Source organism: Coregonus clupeaformis, unplaced genomic scaffold (assembly GCF_020615455.1).
Source record: "Coregonus clupeaformis isolate EN_2021a unplaced genomic scaffold, ASM2061545v1 scaf0558, whole genome shotgun sequence".
In the NCBI taxonomy this organism is placed as follows: domain Eukaryota; kingdom Metazoa; phylum Chordata; class Actinopteri; order Salmoniformes; family Salmonidae; genus Coregonus; species Coregonus clupeaformis.
Genome location: NW_025534013.1, coordinates 184218 through 205522, shown reverse-complemented (window position 1 = coordinate 205522; position 21305 = coordinate 184218). Strand labels below are relative to the sequence as shown.

At 42.1% G+C, this 21305-nt stretch overlaps 1 protein-coding gene across 3 annotated transcripts; it reads right to left on the bottom strand.

The window, feature by feature from the left end:
- Positions 1–364: 364 nt before the first annotated feature.
- LOC121562757 (putative solute carrier family 22 member 31) lies at positions 365–21271 on the bottom strand. Of its 3 annotated transcripts, XM_045215924.1 has the most exons (9): positions 20820–21271; positions 10301–10404; positions 9936–10090; positions 4232–4400; positions 3862–4007; positions 2171–2279; positions 1755–1969; positions 1316–1427; positions 365–1102 (listed from the first exon to the last, which is right to left on the bottom strand). In XM_045215924.1, exons 1-9 carry the CDS (start codon positions 21207–21209, stop codon positions 658–660), a joined length of 1845 nt encoding a protein of 614 aa, XP_045071859.1. In that variant the 5' UTR covers positions 21210–21271; the 3' UTR covers positions 365–657. The 3 variants fall into 3 exon arrangements, with proteins under 3 accessions (XP_045071859.1, XP_045071861.1, XP_045071860.1); XM_045215926.1 differs by lacking the exon at positions 20820–21271 and having other exon boundaries at positions 10275–10354; XM_045215925.1 differs by lacking the exons at positions 10301–10404; positions 20820–21271 and adding an exon at positions 10247–10278.
- Between the last annotated feature and the right edge of the window lie 34 nt (positions 21272–21305).

The following is a 21305-nucleotide window of genomic DNA, read 5'->3' as shown; positions in this document are numbered from 1 at the left end:
ACCCTAGAGCGTTTAAAAGCCACGGGGTTCGTAACAAAGGGGCTACAATACATTCCAGTTTGAGCCAAACTGACTTCTATCTTTGAGTTCCCCTCGTTGAGTCACCAGTGAATCAGATTAAGTAACAGTCAGGACCCTGCTCTCTCTCTCTCTCTCTCTCTCTCGTCACAGCACAAGACAGCAGTAATGAAAAGCATGAGTCACCAGTTAAGTGGACAAGCAACGCTTCTCAAGTGAGCCTTTAGCCTTAGTGGTTAATAAAGCCATAGCACCATACTGCACAACCTAGAGAAGAGAGGGTGTTAACACAGTCTTAGAAACAGCAGTTCTCCATCAATACAAAAACAAAGGCCTAGCACTAGCATAGTCTTTCAGTAGAGTCTGTGCAAGTACACACACATTGTTTTTTTGTATAGTTTGAAACATTTGGCACAACACAAAAAAAAGACACAGTAAATACACATATCATCTCCAACTCTCCCCTTCAAAATATTCACAAAGAGCCGTCGTTCAGAGCGATACGAGTCTGGATCACTGTGTCTCAGTCTGGTGAAAGGGAACCAGCCAGCTAGCCCAGTGGATGATACGAGGGAGAGATATCCAGTGGGTTTGAGGCGAGGTCTCTCTGTGGGAGAGGAGGATGGTAGTTAGAGGCTGCTAGGACAAGTCTTCTCTTAGTGCCTCTTCCTCCAGTATGCAGTGCACCTCGCCGTTGGAAGGCAGCAGTGGGGGCTGGGAGGGCACGACGATCTTATAGGGTAAATTGTCTTTGATGAGCATCTTCCTGGTGGCGGAGACCAGGCGTGAGTAGTTATCAGGGCTGTACTCGGAAGCTCGGCGGCGGGTATAGAGCAGGGGCAGGTTGTCTTCACGGGACAGGAAGAGAGGGGGCCGTCGCTGGCTCTCTCCGTCCTTCAGGGAGTCGGGTAGCGGCTTGCGCTTGCTCTCCGGCAGCAGCATGATGGACAGCACTGAGAGGACGGCGAAGGAGGCGAAGATGACGTGGTGGAGGAAGTAACCCCTGTTGTTCTGGAGCTCCATCATAGAGGAGGCAGCCATGCCCATACAGCCAGCCGCTAGCACCAGCCCCAGACAACCACCACTGAGACAGAGGGAGAGAGAGGGTCAGGAGAGATAGAGCTCACTAACATTGTCAAGGGCACCTGACCCAGCATTTTGCATTTGGTCCAGACATACAACCCACATTTCATATTCCTCCCTCAGACAGAAAATACATGGACAAACAAGCACCCACCCACAGACAAACTAATGACAGTTTAGTGTGATCAGGACAGTACAGACAGATAATACTTACCGGACTACGGTGGGCATGACCTCACTGGCGAAGAATGCACTGAGCATGGCCAGGGCCTGGGAGAAGAGGAGCCCCAGCACAGACAGCACCAACACCAGCACTCCACGCAGATCTACAGAAGGACAAGGACATGTTATTCTGATGACTCACTAAAAACTAGGCAAAGTAGGAAACAGGCCCTTAAAATTGTTTACCTGAAATCACCTGAATAAATCAAATGGCCAATCAGAATCATAACAGTGACATTATGAATGGGGTTGTCATGGCAAACCTAGGGCTACTGTATGATGAGAATAATTACTAATGAACCATGTACAGGGGAGAGAAGATGGTATGAGACCCTGTATAGAGGCTCTAAAAGAATGTGTGTATAAAAATTGTATAGCAACATAGTTTCATCAGTCATAGCACATATATATATAGAGCAGGTTAAACCTACACTGTGTGAGGGCCAGCAGCAGCAGTGAGGACAGGCCGGTGATAATGGCAGACAGCAGCAGGATACCACGGCGACCAAAGCGGTTGACGGACAGGCAGAGGAAGATACAGCCCAGAGCTCCAGTCAGCACACGCAGGAAGTAACTAAAGTAGAAGTTGTGGGAGTAGCTGCGGAGGTTCCTGGTGAAACAGTACTGGATGCCTGTGCCAATGAACCTGGAGGAGGAGGAGAGTTAGGAAGGTTAGGTCCTTGGCCCAAAACATGAAACTCACTCTGTCCAAACAGTACTATTAAAAGCAGCTGCGGTAAATGGTAACATTACCATTCCTCGTGGCTGTATTGTTCAGTGGAGGGAGTCATATAGAAGGTCATAAAAGCAGAAAATCATTCATCATCTATGTTAGATCCTAACTCACATAGTAAAGCTAAGGATGAGGCAGTTCCTCCAGATCACTCGGGTGGAATGCAACTCCAGGACTGAGTGGTAGCCAGGCTGGGTATCATCTGGGTACTCCGCATCTATCTCTACAGAGAACAAAAAGGAGGGTGGGAGAGAAAGAGAAGGAGGGGGGGAAGGAGAGATATGAGCCTACATTCACACTACCAATGCCAAAGGGCACTTGACCCAAACACTGTTCACTTGGTGCAAACATATAACCCACATTCCATAGGGAATTTCTCTCCTCAGAACCAGTGCTTACTATTAAATCACACTAAATGGAACCATTAGTTCGGCCTAGAGGTTAAGAGCGTTGGCAGTAACCGAAAGGTCTCTGGTTCGAATCCCTGAGCCGACTAGGTGAAAAATCTGTCGATATGCCCTTGAGCAAGGCACTTAACCCCAATTGCTCTGCTAAATGACCAAAATGTAATCGTAAAATGTAATGGGTCTTGATTTGGACTGAGGTCATTCCAGTTTGCGATTTAGTACACTACGGTCGTATTGAAATGTCCAGTAAACAAAGAGCTCTTATCATGGCTACCACAGGAGAACTCATGTGTTGGGTGCTCTCTCTCACTCATTAAGTGACTGGCTGCCTGTGAGAGGTGGAGCTGTGAGAGAGCTCAGTTGTCTAGCTAGCACAGGTAACCAGGAACCATAGACACATCTGAACCATCTCAGAAATGTCCTATGCCATGTGTACCTCAAACAAATATCACTAATATTGGATATGAGGGAATGCTGTGAGTGGACTGGATTGGTTGTTTGTTATGTGTTGCTGTGCTGATTGTGGATGAGTGAAAGCCAATAACATAAGATATGGGGAAATCTGGTCATTTGGATGTATTACCCAAAGCATTAGTTAACCTTGTAGCGGTATTGTTAGAGGGGTAAAGATAAAGATGTTTGTTTGGGCGCCAGGCAGGTATTAAGAGTAGGATAGAGAGTGTAATGATACCAGAGACACACACACACACTAGCAGAAGACACTGCCTTAAGTGTAGCCTGTTTTCCAGATATCCTTTCTCTCCACTGGCTAAAACACAGCACAGGGGTAACCCAACCAATAATCCCAAGGATTATAACGATTCATAGGCAATTGACAATAATGAACCCAGTGATCTACAAATGATTTGCAATAATTTGTATTAATTACCAGGGGGAAGAGTGAATGAGTGTATGAAATTGTGTGGGTGTAGACAAAAAAAAAAAAAGGCCATAAAAATGTCCCAAAGTCTGTCTGTTACACCTGTTGGTTTGTTGGTATATTTGTCAACGCTTCGCAACAATGTTGCTACTAATCCATGCGATCAATGACAAGAGCGGTCCCAACAGATTCCAAACCCGACATAGAGCGATAACACCGGCGATCGACTTAAAAACTTTACAAACTAAAGCACGCTGAAAATAAACAACACTTCTGCAAAGAGTTACACACGGTCGAAATTGCCGCGCCAACCGAGAGCTCTCACACAATGCCGGAAAAGTCATCTTTATTTCCTCCTTCCTGACTGCTGATGGGCTCTTAAAGTGGCAGCGCACAGTGAAGGCTCCGTGCAGGATTTCGCCGCAACCTGTTACACTACCCCAGGCAGCAGACATTATTCATTGACACAGACCAGCTAAAAGGGCCAGGATAGGGTGGGGGGTGGGGGATGATGATACCTGAGAGCAGGTTCTCAGCAGGGTAGATGTCCTCACGGAGACACACTCCGTTCCTGGTGGAGAAGCTCTGGAGACACCTCTTAGCCTGGTGGATCTGACCTGTGGCCAGAAGCCAGCGGGGAGACTCTGGAAACACTGATGGACAGCTGAAGATGATTAGAGAAAACAGGAATATAAAATACACCTCTCTCTTTCTCCATCCATGTCGCTCTCTCTACCTTCTGTCCTTCCACAAAAATAGACAAATATTCATAATAATTATAACACACATCCCTCTATCTCTATCCATGCCTCTATACTTTCTGTCCCATGACATAAACAATATACACTATACTGTGTCTACACAAAATAATGCTTATGACAGACTCACCACCAATAGGAGAGCAGCAGGAGCAGTGGCAAGGTTGCCACTGCTTGAAGAACTGGCCAATCACGACACAGCACCGCCAGCCCTGGCAACAAGAGCTCTGCCGCGACGGCAAAGAAGCCACTGACCATTTCAACCATGAGACGATGGGGAGGGTCACACAGCTCCAGTCCTGGAGAACACACAAAGGGAGATGGAGAGGATGAAGAAAGGAGATGGAGGAAAGAGAGAAGGAAAATGCAACTGGAACTAGTAGCCTGACTGACCATAAGACTATTCGTGACCGTTTGTGAAATTGAATGAAGTGGTTTGAAATTCCGCTCTACTTTGACCTAAACTCCAATGCCCTAGTTCTCCTCCTTCAAAACCCCTCACAGAGAAAAAATGAAAAAAATTAACACATTTCCTACCACTGTTCTGTCCTGCTATTGTTCCCCAACTCCCCCTTTGAAAAACTCTCTGGCAGTAGATCACTGAGAGGCAGTCCTCCAGAATTCAGCTTAAAACCAAAAGTCTGAAGTCAATTTACCAGTGACCTTAGAGGAATTTAAGAAGAACATGTATGTGTGTGGGTATGTTAAAGGCAGACTTCGGAGGGCCTCCCTCTCAGGCTGTATCTAGCACCATTACTCCCATAAACAGAAGGGTCTTAAAAACACATTGAGCACTCTTTGACTGCTTTCACTCAGCAAAGATTTGTCCACATACAAACACACACCATCTCCTCACAATCACAGGAAGGTTCCAGCAAGAAAACCCAGACCACCCTAACAATGGAACAACATCAGGGAGGGGACGACTCTTGGTCCAGGGGTGGCCTAGACATCCTAGCCCACAGAGCCTTGTGTTACCTCACACTCAAGCCATCTCTCTGAGAGAGGGAGGGGGGAAGGAGGGAGTCAGTGAATGAGGAATGCTCAGTTTGGCTCAGGGGTGTGATTCCAACCAGTGCCCTTTGAACCCCAACATCACAGCAGTGCAACAATATGGCACTCAGTGACCTGGATATCGGACCACAGCCCAGACACATGGTCAATCCCTAACCTGTCATCTTTCCCTATCCCTTCAACATCCCCCTATCGCTTCTCCCTTCAGTGATCCTTGATGTTTGTTGGCAACAGAGGGAAACCCCCAAGTGAGTAATCCTGAGGCTAGCGGTTGGTGTGGGATCATGGGGCATAATGTAAGGACTTTCTAACCCCCATAGCAGCAATAGAGGGCTATGGGCAACCTGGACGTAACATAAACATAAATCCGGGACACTCCAATTAGTATGACATGTTACATTTTGTATGGTATGTATTCATTTGTGGCTGTCCATCATCCATTTCGTACGACATGTTACGAATTGCAATTCGTACAATATGTTATGAATTTGCAAAACTTTTGATATGTTACGAATTCCAATTTGTTGTGACTAATGTTAGCTAAGTAGCTAGCATTAGCTGGGTTAGGGGTTTAGGTTAGGAGTTAGGTTAAAAGGTTAAGGTTAGGGTAAGGGATAGCTAACATGCTAAGTAGTTGCAAAGTAGCTTAAAAAGTAGAAAGTAGTAGCACATTTGCTAAAATTCTAAAGTTGTCCGTAATGAGATTCAAACACGCAACCTTTGGGTTGCTAGAAATTCGGGTTATACACCCACCGATCCACCCTGCATTCGTTTTGCCATAAGTAACCTTCTGTCTTATGTAACCACACCAAAAGTAACATATCATACTCATGAGTGTCTCGGATTTACCTTTTACTATGTTACATCTAGTCTATGAGACCAGGTTGCTATGGGAAGTAGGGGGAATGCCACACAGCTAGCTGTCTACTGTCAGTAAAAGCCTTTTTCCTTTTTACTATGTCAATATGCATTTGTTCTCAATGTTTTGCAATCAAACTGGTGACAGTTGTGAAAAATGTCAATAGTTGGAAGAGTTGCAGAGTTAATAGAAAATAATGGCATTGTTGATAAGATGCTTTCATTCATTAATTAGGCTATTTTCTCTTGAACCATATGGTGTATCTGCTAGTTTCTCCTCATGGACAAATAACAAATGAAAACTATGAAGAAAAATATATATATAGTTATCCAAGTATAAATTACCAGTGTTACGATAGATTGCCATATATTTTATCTTAATTATCGAAATGACTGAAGATTCCCGTAACTTTGGTAAATTACCAGTAGCTTTGCCCTACTTTTAGAAGAGTGCAAATGACATATAGTGGCAGCGAATTGTCCCAGTTCCATTGATTTCCATACAATATTGACGTGATTGATTAACCTGTGCACGCTATTGATTAAAGTAGAACAAGCTAATCAATTGCAGTCTGGAGTGACCGCTTGGTAAATGTTGATGCGAGAGCAGTTAAGGTAATAATTTAGCTAAATACACTGAACAAAAATATAAAACGCAACATGCAACTTCAATTGAAATAAATTCATTAGGCCCTAATCTATGGATTTCACATGACTGGGAATACAGATATGCATCTGTTGGTCACAGATACAGTCCCTTAAAAAGAAAAGTAGGGGCGTGGATCAGAAAACCAGTCAGTATCTGTTGTGACCACCATTTGCCTCATGCAACGCGACACATCTCCTTCGCATAGATCAGGTTGTTGATTGTGGCCTGTGGAATGTTGTCCCACTCCTCTTCAATAGCTGTGCGAAGTTGCTGGATATTGGCGGGAACTGGAACGCGCTGTCAAACACGTTGATCCAGAGCATCCCAAACATCCTCAATGGGTGACATGTCTGGTGAGTAGGCAGGCCATGGAAGAACGGGGACATTTTCAGCTTCCAGGAATTGTGTACAGATCCTTGTGACATGGGGCCGTGCATTATCATGCGGATGAATGGCACGACAATGGGCCTCAGAATCTCGTCACGGTACCTCTGTGCATTCAAATGGCCATCGATAAAATGCAATTGTGTTTGTTGTCTGTAGCCTATGCCTGCCCATATCATAAATTTTTGGTATTAACAAGCTACATGCTCTTTTTTATCAGTTACCGGTACCCCACCGCCACCATGGGGCACTCTGTTCACAACGTTGACATCAGCAAACCGCTCGCCCACACAACGCTTCAGCCATCTGACCGGTACAGTTGAAACCGGGATTTATCCGTGAAGAGCATACTTTCCAAGCATGCCAGTGGCCATCGAAGGTGAGTATTTGCCCACTGAAGTCGGTTACGACGTCGAACGGCAGTCAGGTCAAGACCCTGGTGAGGACGACGATGAGCTTCCCTGAGATTGTTTCTGACAGTTTGTACAGAAATTATTCGGTTGTGCACACCCACAGTTTCATCAGCTGTCCGGGTGGCTTGTCTCAGACCATCCCGCAGGTGAAGAAGCCAGATGTGGAGGTCCTGGGCTGGCGTGGTTAGACGTGGCCAGCGGTTGTGAGGCTGGTTGGATGTACTGCCAACTTCTCTAAAATGACGTTGGAAGTGGCTTATTGTAGAGAAATTAACATTCAATTCTCTGGCAACAGCTCTGGTGGACATTCCTGCAGTCAGCATGCCAATTGCACGCTTCCTCAAAACTTGAGACATCTGTAGAATTGTGTTGTGTGACAAAACTGCACATTTTAGAGTGGCCTTTTATTGTCCCCAGCACAAGGTGCACCTGTGTAATGATCATACTGTTTAATCAGCTTCTTGATATGCCACACCTGTCAGGTGGATGGATTATCTTGGCAAAGGTGAAATGCTCACTAACAGGGACGTAAACAAATTTGTACACAAAATTTGACAGAAGTAAGCTTTTTGTGCGTATGGAAGATTTCTGGGATCTTATTTCAGCTCATGAAACCAACACTTTACATGTTGCATTTATATTTTTGTTCAGTATACAAGTAATCTGAACACAAGTGTGACGTGTGTATAGGAAGTATTTTTTATGTATTATCTTCAACATATCAGGATTTATTTCAGCATACTGAATTGGAATTTGAACATTTAAAATGGGTGTTTTGACACTCTGCTATAAATCAAAAATACATGACAACAGGAAGCGGCAACAGTATTAACTTATGTTTTACAAATGGTACTTAACATAATTTTTCAACATGATTCTACTTAAAATCAGGTAAAAACAACTGAATGAACCCAAAAACGTGCAATGATTAATTGATTTTGATGATATTAGTGAAATCGTGAAAATGACTTTGTCCTGGCTTCCCATAGACCAGTGTCCCTACACAGCGCTATGGAAAGCACTTTGTGAGGGAGCTTCTGATATGGGTTAGCTCTATATTTATCCAACAGACATTAGCCACTGACACATTTCTGAGTGAGAAGAAGTAATAAAAACTGCTATTAATACATTTTGCTGACTGCTTTTAATTCAGCTAAACAAAGTCTTAGGTAGAACTCCCAAGGGCACAATCAGGTTAAATAATATATTCAAACTGAACTGTCCAGAATACAGAAATCTACAATATGATCCACATGACCATTTTACAAACAATATTACATTTTGAAGAGGAAACGTGTTCACATTTCACAGAAATACACTGAACTGACGTAGGAACAATAACCAGTAACTGCCCTAGGCTTGGGCGGTATACCGTATACCGGGGTATTTGGAAATAGCCACAGGATGGTTTTTCAATACCGTCAATACAGTTGAAACTATTTCTTTGAAGTTTGTCAATAAATTGACATATTTATAGCGTTAAGTAAATACCTGCAGTCAACTTTGCAATACGTTAGGAAATAAAGCAGACCGCGTTCTTCATTTCACCTTTCACATTATAAAGCTTACCGTAGTTCCCCAGAACAGTTGAGCCAGTCAAGTGTTTGTTTGTAAACAGCACAACGGGGAAAAAGCGGGAGCAGGTGAGTCCAGCTGTGTATTGACAGGGGACACGTTTTATATTGAAAGTCAGTTTTTTTGCTTCAATAAAGTGATCAGGGATGTGCAACTATATCGTTTTCCTTCACAGAAAATACATTTGTGCAACACATTCAGAAAGTGCGCAACGCTATTTGGCTAGCAGCCACACAAGTAAATGAGCTTACAATGAAATAGCAAGGTTTTTATTGCATAAACGATGCATCGCCATCATATTTCCAATGTTTATCATAGAAAGAATGTAGCCAGCTACATTTCCTAAGGTTTTGCTTAAATGTAATCTTGCATTTTACCGGAGAAAAGTAGGCTACACTGAGAAAAGTACAGGAGAAAAGTAGCTACACATCAGTCAGTGCGCTGTCTGCTGATAGAATGCCCATTGGATATTTCTTATGTGTTTTATAAAAACAATTCTGGGTGAAAAAACACCTGCATTTTGAATTAACGCAACCCGTAAAATGTAACTTGCTAGTTGTCTAAGTAAGTGACTGAATTAATAAGGGGACGGGGCATCATATCGTGTTAGCTTTCTTCCGTGTTTGAGAAGTCAAAGCCCTTTGGATGAGTTATCTGTACAGCTGCCCCTGCCATCTTGATTTCCTTGCATTTTTTTTATCCTCTCCGTTCTCGTCCCATCTGCTATTACTTTTGTTAATTTTGTTAGCATTCTGGTAATAGATGCCCAATGGGCTTTTTTGAATTTTTTGGGATACTAAACCGGTAATACCATTAATCCCGAGATGAGAGAAGGAAGGTATGACGATTTGAAAATCTGGATACCGCCCAACCCTAAACTGCCCCATTAAGTGTGTACTCAGGAGTGAGAGGTATTAGTAGGGTAAGTCAAGTATACTCACTGGCGAGGTAAGAGGAGAGGAAGACCCCAGCCAACATGGCGCCTTGAGACAGGCGTAGCAGCAGAAACACTACAGGGCTGTTGGACAGACACACAGCTACTCCTAACAGACCGGACAGAGACACAGACAGCAGGAAGCCCTGTCGACGACCCAACCTGAACATAGAGAAAATAATACAGTTAGATACATAGCTTCCTATGCTTACAGCCACATACACACATATTAAACACTCATAATAGCATCAATAACAGAAACATAAAATACGTAGGGTGAAATTAATAAAATTGTAGTTTACAATTATACAAACATACAACAGAAACATCATGAACACACACACACATGAAACATGCAGAGGGTGGAGTTACCAGTCACACACTGTGCCCAGGAGGACATATCCCACAATCCACCCTGTCATGAAGCAGATGTGCTGCAGAGGAATCTTCCAGTAGTCCCCACACACTAGGTTCCACTGTGGAGCAGAGCGAGAGAGCGAGATGGTGAGTCATTCCACCTCAAAAAGAACAATAGAGGATTTCAACACCCGCCATCTCAGATTGTTCTGAAATCGTTTCTGTAGTTAGAAACAGATAAGATTAGCATTCCTCAAACATTATTTGTTGAAACATAATTTAATCTCTGAGAAATTAAGCTAATTGATTTTACCCAAATTGGCCATTTTAAATGTATAGGATTCATATAGTAACTATTTGGGTGCAATCAATTAGCTTAATTTCTCAGAGATACAATCTTATTTCAACAAAACAATGTTTCAGGAAGGCTAATCTTATCTGTTTCTAACTACAGAAACGATTTCAGAACAATCTGAGAGGGCAGGTGTCATGGCTTTCTGAAATGACATGGAATGACCCTGTTGCCACATACAGTACCAGTCAAAAGTTTGGACACACCTACTCATTCAAGGGTTTTTCTTTATTTTTACTATTTTCTACATTGTAGAATAATAGTGAAGACATCAAAACTTTGAAATAACACATATGGAATCATGTAGTAACCAAAAAAGTGTTAAACAAATCAAAATACACTACCGTTCAAAAGTTGAGTCACTTAGAAATGTCCTTGTTTTCGAAAGAAAAGCAATTTTTTTATGTCCATTAAAATAACATAAAATTGATCAGAAATATAGTGTAGATATTGTTAATGTTGTAAATGGCTATTGTAGCTGGAAACGGCTGATTTTTTTATGGAATATCTACATAGACGTACAGAGGCCCATTATCAGCAACCATCAGTCCTGTGTTCCAATTGCACGTTGTGTTTGCTAATCCAAGTTTATCATGCTAAAAAAGGCTAATTGATCATTAGAAAACCCTTTTGCAATTATGTTAGCACAGCTGAAAACTGTTGTGCTGATTAAAGAAGCAATAAAACTGGCCTTCTTGAGACTAGTTGAGTATCTGGAGCATCAGCAATTGTGGGTTCAATTACAGGCTAAAAATGGCCAGAAACAAATAACTTTCTTCTGAAACTCGTCAGTCTATTCTTGTTCTGAGAAATGAAGGCTATTCCATGCGAGAAACTGCCAAGAAACTGAAGATCTCGTACAACGCTGTGTACTACTCCCTTCACAGAACAGCGCAATCTGTCTCTAACCAGAATAGAAAGAGGAGTGGGAGGCCCCGGTGCACAACTGAGCAAGAAGACAAATACATTAGTGTCTAGTTTGAGAAACAGACGCCTCACGTCCTCAACTGGCAGCTTCATTAAATAGTACCCGCAAAACACCAGTCTCAACGTCAACAGTGAAGAGGCGACTCTGGGATGCTTACCTTCTAGGCAGAGTTGCAAAGAAAAAGCCATATCTCAGATTGGCCAATAAAACTAAAAGATTAAGATGGGCAAAAGAACACAGACACTGGACTTTTTCTTTGCAACTCTGCCTAGGTCAGCATCCTGGAGTCGCCTCTTCACTGTTGACGTTGAGACTGGTGTTTTGCGTGTCTTGCATGGAATAGCCTTCATTTCTCAGAACAAGAATAGACTGACAAGTTTCAGAAGAAAGTTATTTGTTTCTGGCCATTTTGAGCCTGTAATCAAACCCACAATTGCTGATGCTCCAGATACTCAACTAGTCTCAAGAAGGCCAGTTTTATTGCTTCTTTAAATCAGCACAACAGTTTTCAGCGGTGCTAACATAATTGCCAAATAATTTTCTAATGATCAATTAGCCTTTTAAAATGATAAACTTGGATTAGCAAACACAACGTGCCATTGGAACACAGGACTGATGGTTGCTGATAATGGGTCTCTGTACGCCTGAGATATTAATTTTTTTTAAAAAAATTTTTTATTATTATTTTATTTTTTAAAATCAGCCGTTTCCAGCTACAATAGCCAGTTACAACATTAACAATGTCTACACTGTATTTCTGATCATTTTGATGTTATTTTAAAATGGACAAAAAATATGCTTTTCTTTCGAAAACAAGGACATTTCTAAGTGACCCCAAACTTTTGAACGGTATTGTATATTTTATTTTTGAGATTCTTCAAATAGCCACCCTTTGCCTTTATGACAGCTTTGCATTCTCTCAACCAGCTTCACCTGGAATGCTTTTCCAACAGTCTTGAAGGAGTTCCCACATATGCTGAGCACTTGTTGGCTGCTTTTCCTTCACTCTGCGCTCCGACTCATCCCAAACCATCTCAATTGGGTTGAGGTCAGGTGATTGTGGAGGCCAGGTCATCTGATGCAGCACTCCATCACTCTCCTTCTTGGTCAAATACAGTGGTCTTACACAGCCTGGAGGTGTGTTTTGGGTCATTGTCCTGTTGAAAAACAAATGATAGTCCCACTAAGCCCAAACCAGATGGGATGGCGTATCGCTGCAGAATGCTGTGGTAGCCATGCTTGTATGTTTTGTTTTTCTCTTCCCTTCCAGAGATGGAGTCAATTTAGCCGACCAGCTCACAGGAAGGACAGGAAGAGGAGAGGAGTTGTCTGGTTGTTGTTTTGACCTCCCTCATTGTACCTTTCTTTTCACACACACATCAGTTCCATTTAAATTCAGTCAATTCATAAAGTAATTTGTTTCTAAAGTCTTAGGATAGCATTCATTATTTGGGTTACATAGATTTCTGAATTGACAGATTTGAAACTCACACACTGGAGAATTCACAGATGCTCTTGTTGGTCTCTTACAAGACTAAAGGTGAATATATTTATTTTATTTAAAACCACTTGAAAACCAGGGTGTTCCATCGACTGGTCCATGACGTCCAGGGGCCATTTGTTTGTTTAGCTGTGTTATGGCTACACAGTATTTTCTTCTTTTCAGAGAGCCACACACACACACACACACACATCTCCTCTCTGTACCTCAGATCTCCAGTGCCCTGCCCCCTCTCTCTTTATGGCCATGTCTGAAGTCCCCCTACTATGTCTAGGCTTTATGAGTAGTCCCTGTATCTGTCTGCAGTTGTGCCAAAAATACATGCTCTTGTTGTTCTCTTACAGATTACAGGCTACACATTAATTTAGGTATTTTTACATGCATGCACACACACACACACACACACACACACACCTTTCAATAGTTGTTTTATTTTTTGTAAAACTTTTTATTTTTTAAAGGTGCTATCTAGAACCTAAAAGGGTTCTCCGGCTGTCCACATAGGAGAACCCTTTGAAGAACCCTTTTGGGTTCCATGTATAACCTTTTCCCCAAAGGTGTCATTGTACGCTGATGATTCATGTTGTTTTCTTTTAAATCCACAACTAGAATCCCTCCACAGCTTCATAGAGGATCTAGATACATTTTCTAACCTCTCTGGATTACAACCAAATTATGACAGATGTACTATATTATGTATTGGATCACTAAAAAATAAAATGTTTACATTACCATGTAGTTTACCAATAAAATGGTCTGATGGTGATGTGGATATACTCTGAATACATATCCCAAAAGGAAATGATCTCACTCCAATACATTTTAATAGAAAGTTAGCAAAAATAAATAAGATCTTGCTACCATGGAAAGGTAAATACCTGTCAATTTGTGGAAAAATCACCCTGATTAACTCTTTAGTATTATCCCAGTTTACCTATTTGCTTATGGTCTTGCCTATGCCTAGCGAACAGTTTTTAAAATTATATATGAGAAAAAAAATATTCCATTTTATTTGGAACGGCAAGCCAGACAAAATTAAATGGGCCTATTTATATAATAAATATGAATTCGGAGGACAGAAATTATTAAATATTAAAGCATTAGACCTATCACTAAAAGCTTCAGTCATACAAAAGTTATACTTAAATGCGAACTGGTTCTCCAGCAAATTAGTAAGATTCTTGAACATTGGGTGAGACAATGGCCTTTTTCCCTTTATTCAGATTACAACCTCTCACTTTCAGTTATTTAAAAAGGAAATCATCTCCCAAATATCACAATTTCTAAAACAAGCCATAGAAAGTTGGTTGCAATTTCAATTTAATCCTCCAGAAACGACAGAACAAATAATGCAACAAATATTGTGGTTAAACTCAAATATACTCATTGACATTACTTTATCCTATCCCAGGTATTCCTTAAAGAGGTGGGGTTTCAAGTGTTTCCGGAAGGTGGTGAGTGACTCCACTGTCCTGGCGTCGTGAGGGAGCTTGTTCCACCATTGGGGTGCCAGAGCAGCGAACAGTTTTGACTGGGCTGAGCGGGAACTGTGCTTCCGCAGAGGTAGGGGGGCCAGCAGGCCAGAGGTGGATGAACACAATGCCCTCGTTTGGGTGTAGGGACTGATCAGAGCCTGAAGGTACGGAGGTGCCGTTCCCCTCACAGCTCCGTAGGCAAGCACCATGGTCTTGTAGCAGATGCGAGCTTCAACTGGAAGCCAGTGGAGTGTGCGGAGGAGCGGGGTGACGTGAGAGAACTTGGGAAGGTTGAACACCAGACGGGCTGCGGCATTCTGGATGAGTTGTAGGGGTTTAATGGCACAGGCAGGGAGCCCAGCCAACAGCGAGTTGCAGTAATCCAGACGGGAGATGACAAGTGCCTGGATTAGGACCTGTGCTGCTTCCTGTGTAAGGCAGGGTCGTACTCTCCGAATGTTGTAGAGCATGAACCTACAGGATCGGGTCACCGCCTTGATGTTAGCGGAGAACAACAGGGTGTTGTCCAGGGTCACGCCAAGGCTTTTTGCACTCTGGGAGGAGGACACAACGGAGTTGTCAACCGTGATGGCGAGATCATGGAACGGGCAGTCCTTCCCCAGCCTAAGCATTGTTGTTCACTAGTTTACTCCAATTAGGGAAAGGGTGGTGGGGTTGGAAAGTAATAAAGGGGAATATATATATTTTTAAAGGATATATATATATATATATATATATATATATATATAAAAACATGGGGGATTGGAAGCGATGCAGACAATTACATTGATGGCAGTTACAATCTATCTGCAATATTAAGCTGAGCTACCCCCTAAAAAAAAAGGGTTCTACCTGGAACCAAAAAGGGTTATCCTATGGGGAAAGCAGAAGGACACCTTTGTAACCGTTTTATCTAAGAGTGTACGTGATTCCAATAAGAATGTAATGATGAATGACTAACTGTCTTGAACAACAAGGGGTCCTGGAGAAGACTAGCCTACCTTAATCAGGACAGAAGGCACCCCAACTTTCTTTTCATTTGGTAACATTGCATCATTAAAAAAGGATTTTAAACCAACTTTGGGAAAAATTAGTCCTAATGAACATTCTGTAAAAGTACATCTGATGTCACATAGGGGCTATTAACTAGAGAGCCCTTTAGCTAGCTAGGTTGCACTTAAAATATATCTAATATCAATCAATTACGGTATCACAGGCTTTAAAAATTCACTAGAATGTAGCTTACCGGAAACAAATCGCCAGGCGTTCAACTGGGCTGATGGACTCCTGGTAGTTGGTATCCATCCGGGCGGTTCTGGCTCCAACCATCTGGAGCAGGTGATCGAACTGGCTTCGGTCCAGACTAAAGTAACTTCGGAATTCCTCTCCAAATAGTCAAAGCTCTTGAATGAGACGGTGGAACTCCCCTGCCTGCTTTTGGTACTTCAACCATCTCTGGACCAACAGCGCGATCAAGACCACCTTCCTCAACGTTGGTGTCATTGTTGAAAGAGCCTACTCTCTGCTATCTTTACTATTTAGTATTGCATTTCGCTCCAAAACTATGCATTTGAGGGAAATTATATTATAGGCTCTCACAATTACATTTTTAGATGTCATCGAATAAATAATATGTATGCTACTTGGCAAATAAATGAATAAAAAATGTAAAGAAATTCTGCAGTGAAACGGTTTTTATTAATTATCCCACATTGTTTTTACTGGATATGTGTGCAACAAAAATGCAACATTCACATTTTGCTATTTTCTGTCAAGTCTACGCATACAATTTGATGCATACATTCAATAAATCCAAGGTATGCACCACACAGAACGTACAGCAACTGCCTCTGCAACACAATGCTGCAATGCAAACGCAGCGTTCCATTGGAAATGAATGTACTTCTGGTGTACCAAAACGCAATGATGCAGTCGGTGTGTTCGAAGCGTAATGAACTTATCCTCTGCAGCAGTGGTAATTCTGGGTCTTCCTTTCCTGTGGCGGTCCTCATGAGAGCCAGTTTCATCATAGCACTTGATGGTTTTTGCGACTGCACTTGAAGAAAATGTCAAAGTTCTTGAAATTTCCCGTATTGCCTGAACCTTCATGTCTTAAAGTAATGATGGACTGTCGTTTCTCTTTGCTTATTTGAGCTGTTCTTGCCATAATATGGACTTGGTATTTTACCAAATAGGGCTATCTTCTGTATACCCCCCCTACCTTATCACAACACAACTGATTGGCTCAAATGCATTAAGAAGGAAAGAAATTCCACAAATTAATTTTTTAAGAAAGCACACCTGTTAATTGAAATGCTTTCCAGGTGACTCCCTCATGAAGCTGGTTGAGAGAATGTCAAGCGTGTGCAAAGCTGTCATCAAGGCAAAGGGTGGCTACTTTGAAGAATCTCAAATATAAAATATATTTTGATTTGTTTAACACTTTTTTGATTACTACATGATTCCATATGTGTTATTTCATAGTTTTGATGTTTCACTATTATTCTACAATGTAGAAAATAGTAAAAATAAAGACAAACCCTGGATTGAGTAGGTGTGTCCAAACTTTTGACTGGTAGTGTAGTTAGGAATGGAGTTCAAGAGCCAAGTCAATGGAGCCACTGAAATAATGGGTGGCCTATGTCTTCGTCCAGGATTTTATTTCCAGGGTAGAAAATTCCAGGGGCAGATTCAGCACACCCTATTTTTAAAGACTGTTAATAAACATGCCTGGAATATGTTTGAGACTGTTTGAAACTGTAGCTCCTTAGTCAGTGCTCCATTCTCCCTTATTATTACATAAGTGAGAATTATAGGTCAGTGACGCTCACACACACACACACACTTGACGGCAATGGAAAGCCTTGTGTGAAGGAGGAGGAATTCAGCTGTGTGATAGATATAATCTCCTGATTGAATGAGAGTGACTGCAGATAGGTTTATCACATTAGAGCCACTGCACTGTTTGGTTTCCAGTGCCTTCCACCATTCCTCACCCTACTCCAATGCTTTATTTTTCCCTCCCCCATCTCTTCATTTCATTTGCTCTCTTTCCCTCCCTCGCTTCATCTCTTGATCTGTCCCTATCATCCCACCCCTTAAATCAGGGCCAGAAGGACCTCCATTCCTGCTGTATGATGTTCATACCCCTGTGGGGCCAGGAACAAATGTCCTGTGACATCATGGAGAAGGGAAGCCAGGAGAGGGGGGTTAGGGCTGCAGGAAGAGCTGGGGGGGCTTCCTATCGCCAGGGAAACATGTGAGAGAAAATACTCCACATCAGGGCCACTGCCTGCCTTGTTAATTTCCTGTACAGCTCGCACACGCTGTCTCTCTCTCACACACACGCATGGGGCATACACACACCAGTATTTGCCTTGTGTCTGGACATTTGAGTAACTGCTGATACTTTTGTTTACCAAGATCCCTTTCCAGTATTTGCACAGTGGGATGGGCCTGCCCCTTTTCTGATATTATAAGGGACTGGTGAGATTAGTCCCAGTGCAATAAGTCAACATTTAGTTAACTTTTCCCAAGAAGCACAACAGGACAAAGTTAGAGAGGCATTGACTGTACTGGTCTGAAATAAGAATATAGGCCTAGCAGTAAAACAAATATGAAAAGGGTTCCCTTAGAGCCAAATAAATTATGTTGAGCTCGAGTGTTCCTTGTTTATGAGATGGCTAAGGGTCAGTACAGAAAGATGAATGCTCATCTTGAGTGACCCCTCATGTGCTCTGTTGAGGACAGATCTTCTCAGGAACTCTATCTGGGTGGAAGAACACTGTGTTGTCCCTGCTGTTCCTGTTGTGCTGCTATCATCACATAAACACACATTCACCCATATTTCATGGCTCCACACAGCAGTCCCGTAATGTAATTATTATATAACAGACTAATGTGATCTGATAAACAGTGCTAATAAGGATATTTTTTAACTGGTAATCAAATTCAGCACATAACCAAACCAACATGTTTCCTAGAGTTGCAACAAACTCTAAAGCACGTTTACCAACAACAGATTTGAGCAATGAGTAGGTCAAACAGGGCATGCAGTGTCATCATGTCATCTAGTAGGCCTATTGATGACCAACTCTAGCCCCAGCAGTCTGTCTGGGACATGGGCGGTGTGTTCAATAGGGCGATATGGGCGACGCACTGCCAAACGGGAAAAGGAAGGGATTTTTTTTCTAATCAATTATATCATGGCAACAGTAGTTCAGTGTTCACGTCTGATCTGCCAGCCACTAAATGTCCAATCAGGCTAAAGTCGTGCTTCAAATGTCCCCGCCCGTTTTGGGGCGATTTCAGTCAGGTTGAAAATCGCCCAGAAGTCTCTCATAGCCTCTAATGTAAAAATTTTTTTTCAAATTTCGGAGCTTTCAATACATTCTCTATGGGTGTCTGAGGGCTTGCACTTACGCGCTTTCGTCATACGTAACGTAACGTAACCATGAACGGCAGACAGCAACGCTTGGACAGCGACTGGTGTAACCGACATGCACCATCTTTCAGAAAAGATTAAGAAAAATGAGCTGTCAAAGACCCACATTGATAGCTGTTTGAGATTGTCTGCTTTGGTGAGAGTGAATATTGCCACTCAACTGGATGAGGGATACAGGCTAGCTGTCCGCCGCCACAACGATGAGGTTAGCAACAGCAGAGTCGTGAACACTGTCTACGAGAATCGAGACGACCTCATAGAATGTTTTGAAGCCATCCGGACGGGTTCATTGGGTTCATTTGACCAGCCCACCGTACCAGAAGCTACAGAATAAGGACATCGATGCTGTCTTTATCAAACGTGCCCTCGACAGCTTCGCAAGCAGTGTGCAGGCCATAAGGTAAGATAAAGATTAAACAATATCATTCGATCTTTCTCAAAGCAGAGCTTTATTTGAAAATGTATGCATGAAAGGAGACTGCATTTGTGTTTGAAATTACATTATTGTCATTATATATGGCCAGTGGTGTAATCTATCTTATTTTATATACTATGTGTACTGTACAGTGGTGCTCATAAGTGTATGAACACATTCTAAAGCTGACTAAAAAGAGGAATAAAAAAATAAAAAAATCATCTTTTGGAAATTGATCTTAATGACTTAATTAAAAAAGTTGGAAAATCCAACCTTTAAGGACACCAATTTTCTTTTCTTTTTTATTCCTCTTTTTAGTCAACTTTAGCATGGGATCATAAGCTTATGAGCACCACTGTATACTGTGCTGAACATCCAGGCTATGTGAGACACAAAGGCTAACTTAAACACTAAAGACTTTATGCATCCCTGCCCATTTTAAGTGGAACTGAAGTATTTGTACTATACATGGATACATTGCATATACCTGTGCATCACATAGACAACAATACTGTACAAAGCCAACAAACACATTGGTCTGTTTGCCTTCAGGGACTCCTCTCAACAGCAGCTGCAAGAAGCAACAGGAGCCAAAAGACCCAGAACAGCTTTGAGAGAAGAGGAGAAGCAGAGGCTGTCTGAAGAGGTCTGCAACACCATCCTGGATCACACCAAAGAAAGGTTATCTTTCTCTGGCCACCTTGTGAGTGCTACCTTACTGCAAGCAGACATGTTTGAAAGGTACTGCCATTCAAAAAAATAAAAAATCTGTTCATGTTCATTTTTACAAATCTATACAATTGGCCAGAATATGGTTGTTCATATTTACAAATCTATACAATTGGCCAGAATATGGTTGTTCATTTTTACAAAGCCATACATATTGTTTATGCAGTGTTGAGGAATGTGAAAGAACACCCTTGATTATTTTTACTGTGATAACTTATTTTGCTTTTGTAAGCCAACACTTTTGAGATCAGTCAATAAATGCTTCTGGTATTGACTTATATGCTGCCCCTGTCTTCATGTTGTTGCTGGACATATCTTTTTAAAAATGTGTGTAGGTCACCTAAATCATCAGAAAAATTGCCCCTCCTGAGAATTTTTTCAGGAGCCGCCACTGGTCTGGGATAAGATCAATTAACACAAAGAGGAATTAAAAGTTACAACCCCCGAAGTTATAGGCTAAACCCAAATCTACTTCGAGTGGCCTACTTTGAATGGATGAAAAACATTTGACAGGGCTTGGCTAATATATTAACACATTAGCCTGAAAAGACGGCTAGCAGTAAACCAAATTAGGTAAGGTAAATGCGTCATCACAAAAACATCACTAACACATAACGGATTGCTAATCTGGCAAGACCACAAACTCTCCAAAAACAACAAACCATCGGATGCAAGTATACATTGTTTTACCTCTGTAACGTAGTTGCTTTGAAGCGCCGCAGCTTGGTCGTACTCCCATCCTCTCGTACATGGCACTATCTCCTTTGGAATGCTGTCTATGAAGTTGGAGACGTTTCTAGGGTATTTATAAAGTTCACAGTGACTCAGTCCAGAGCCATCCACCCACGGTATGGCAAAATGTAGATACCCTTGTCTGGAATAATTACTGAAAAGAAAAGATGAAGGTAAAAGGGTCGGGTCGGGTTTACAGTGGTACGACCCGGGAATAAGTGTGTAAAAAACGTCGCAAAAAAGATTCAGCATCACAGCAAAGTTCGGAAACCAGCTGAATATGGAAACAATTCGGTTATATCGTCCATATCCACCGATTCTGGTATAAATCTTCGTTTCAAAGTCCATTATTAGAAACCGTGCCGAGACAGCTGTTTGTCAGTGGTGCGGGACATCCATTCCACACACACCGCAGGGCATGGTAGGATAGGCTAGATGAGGAAG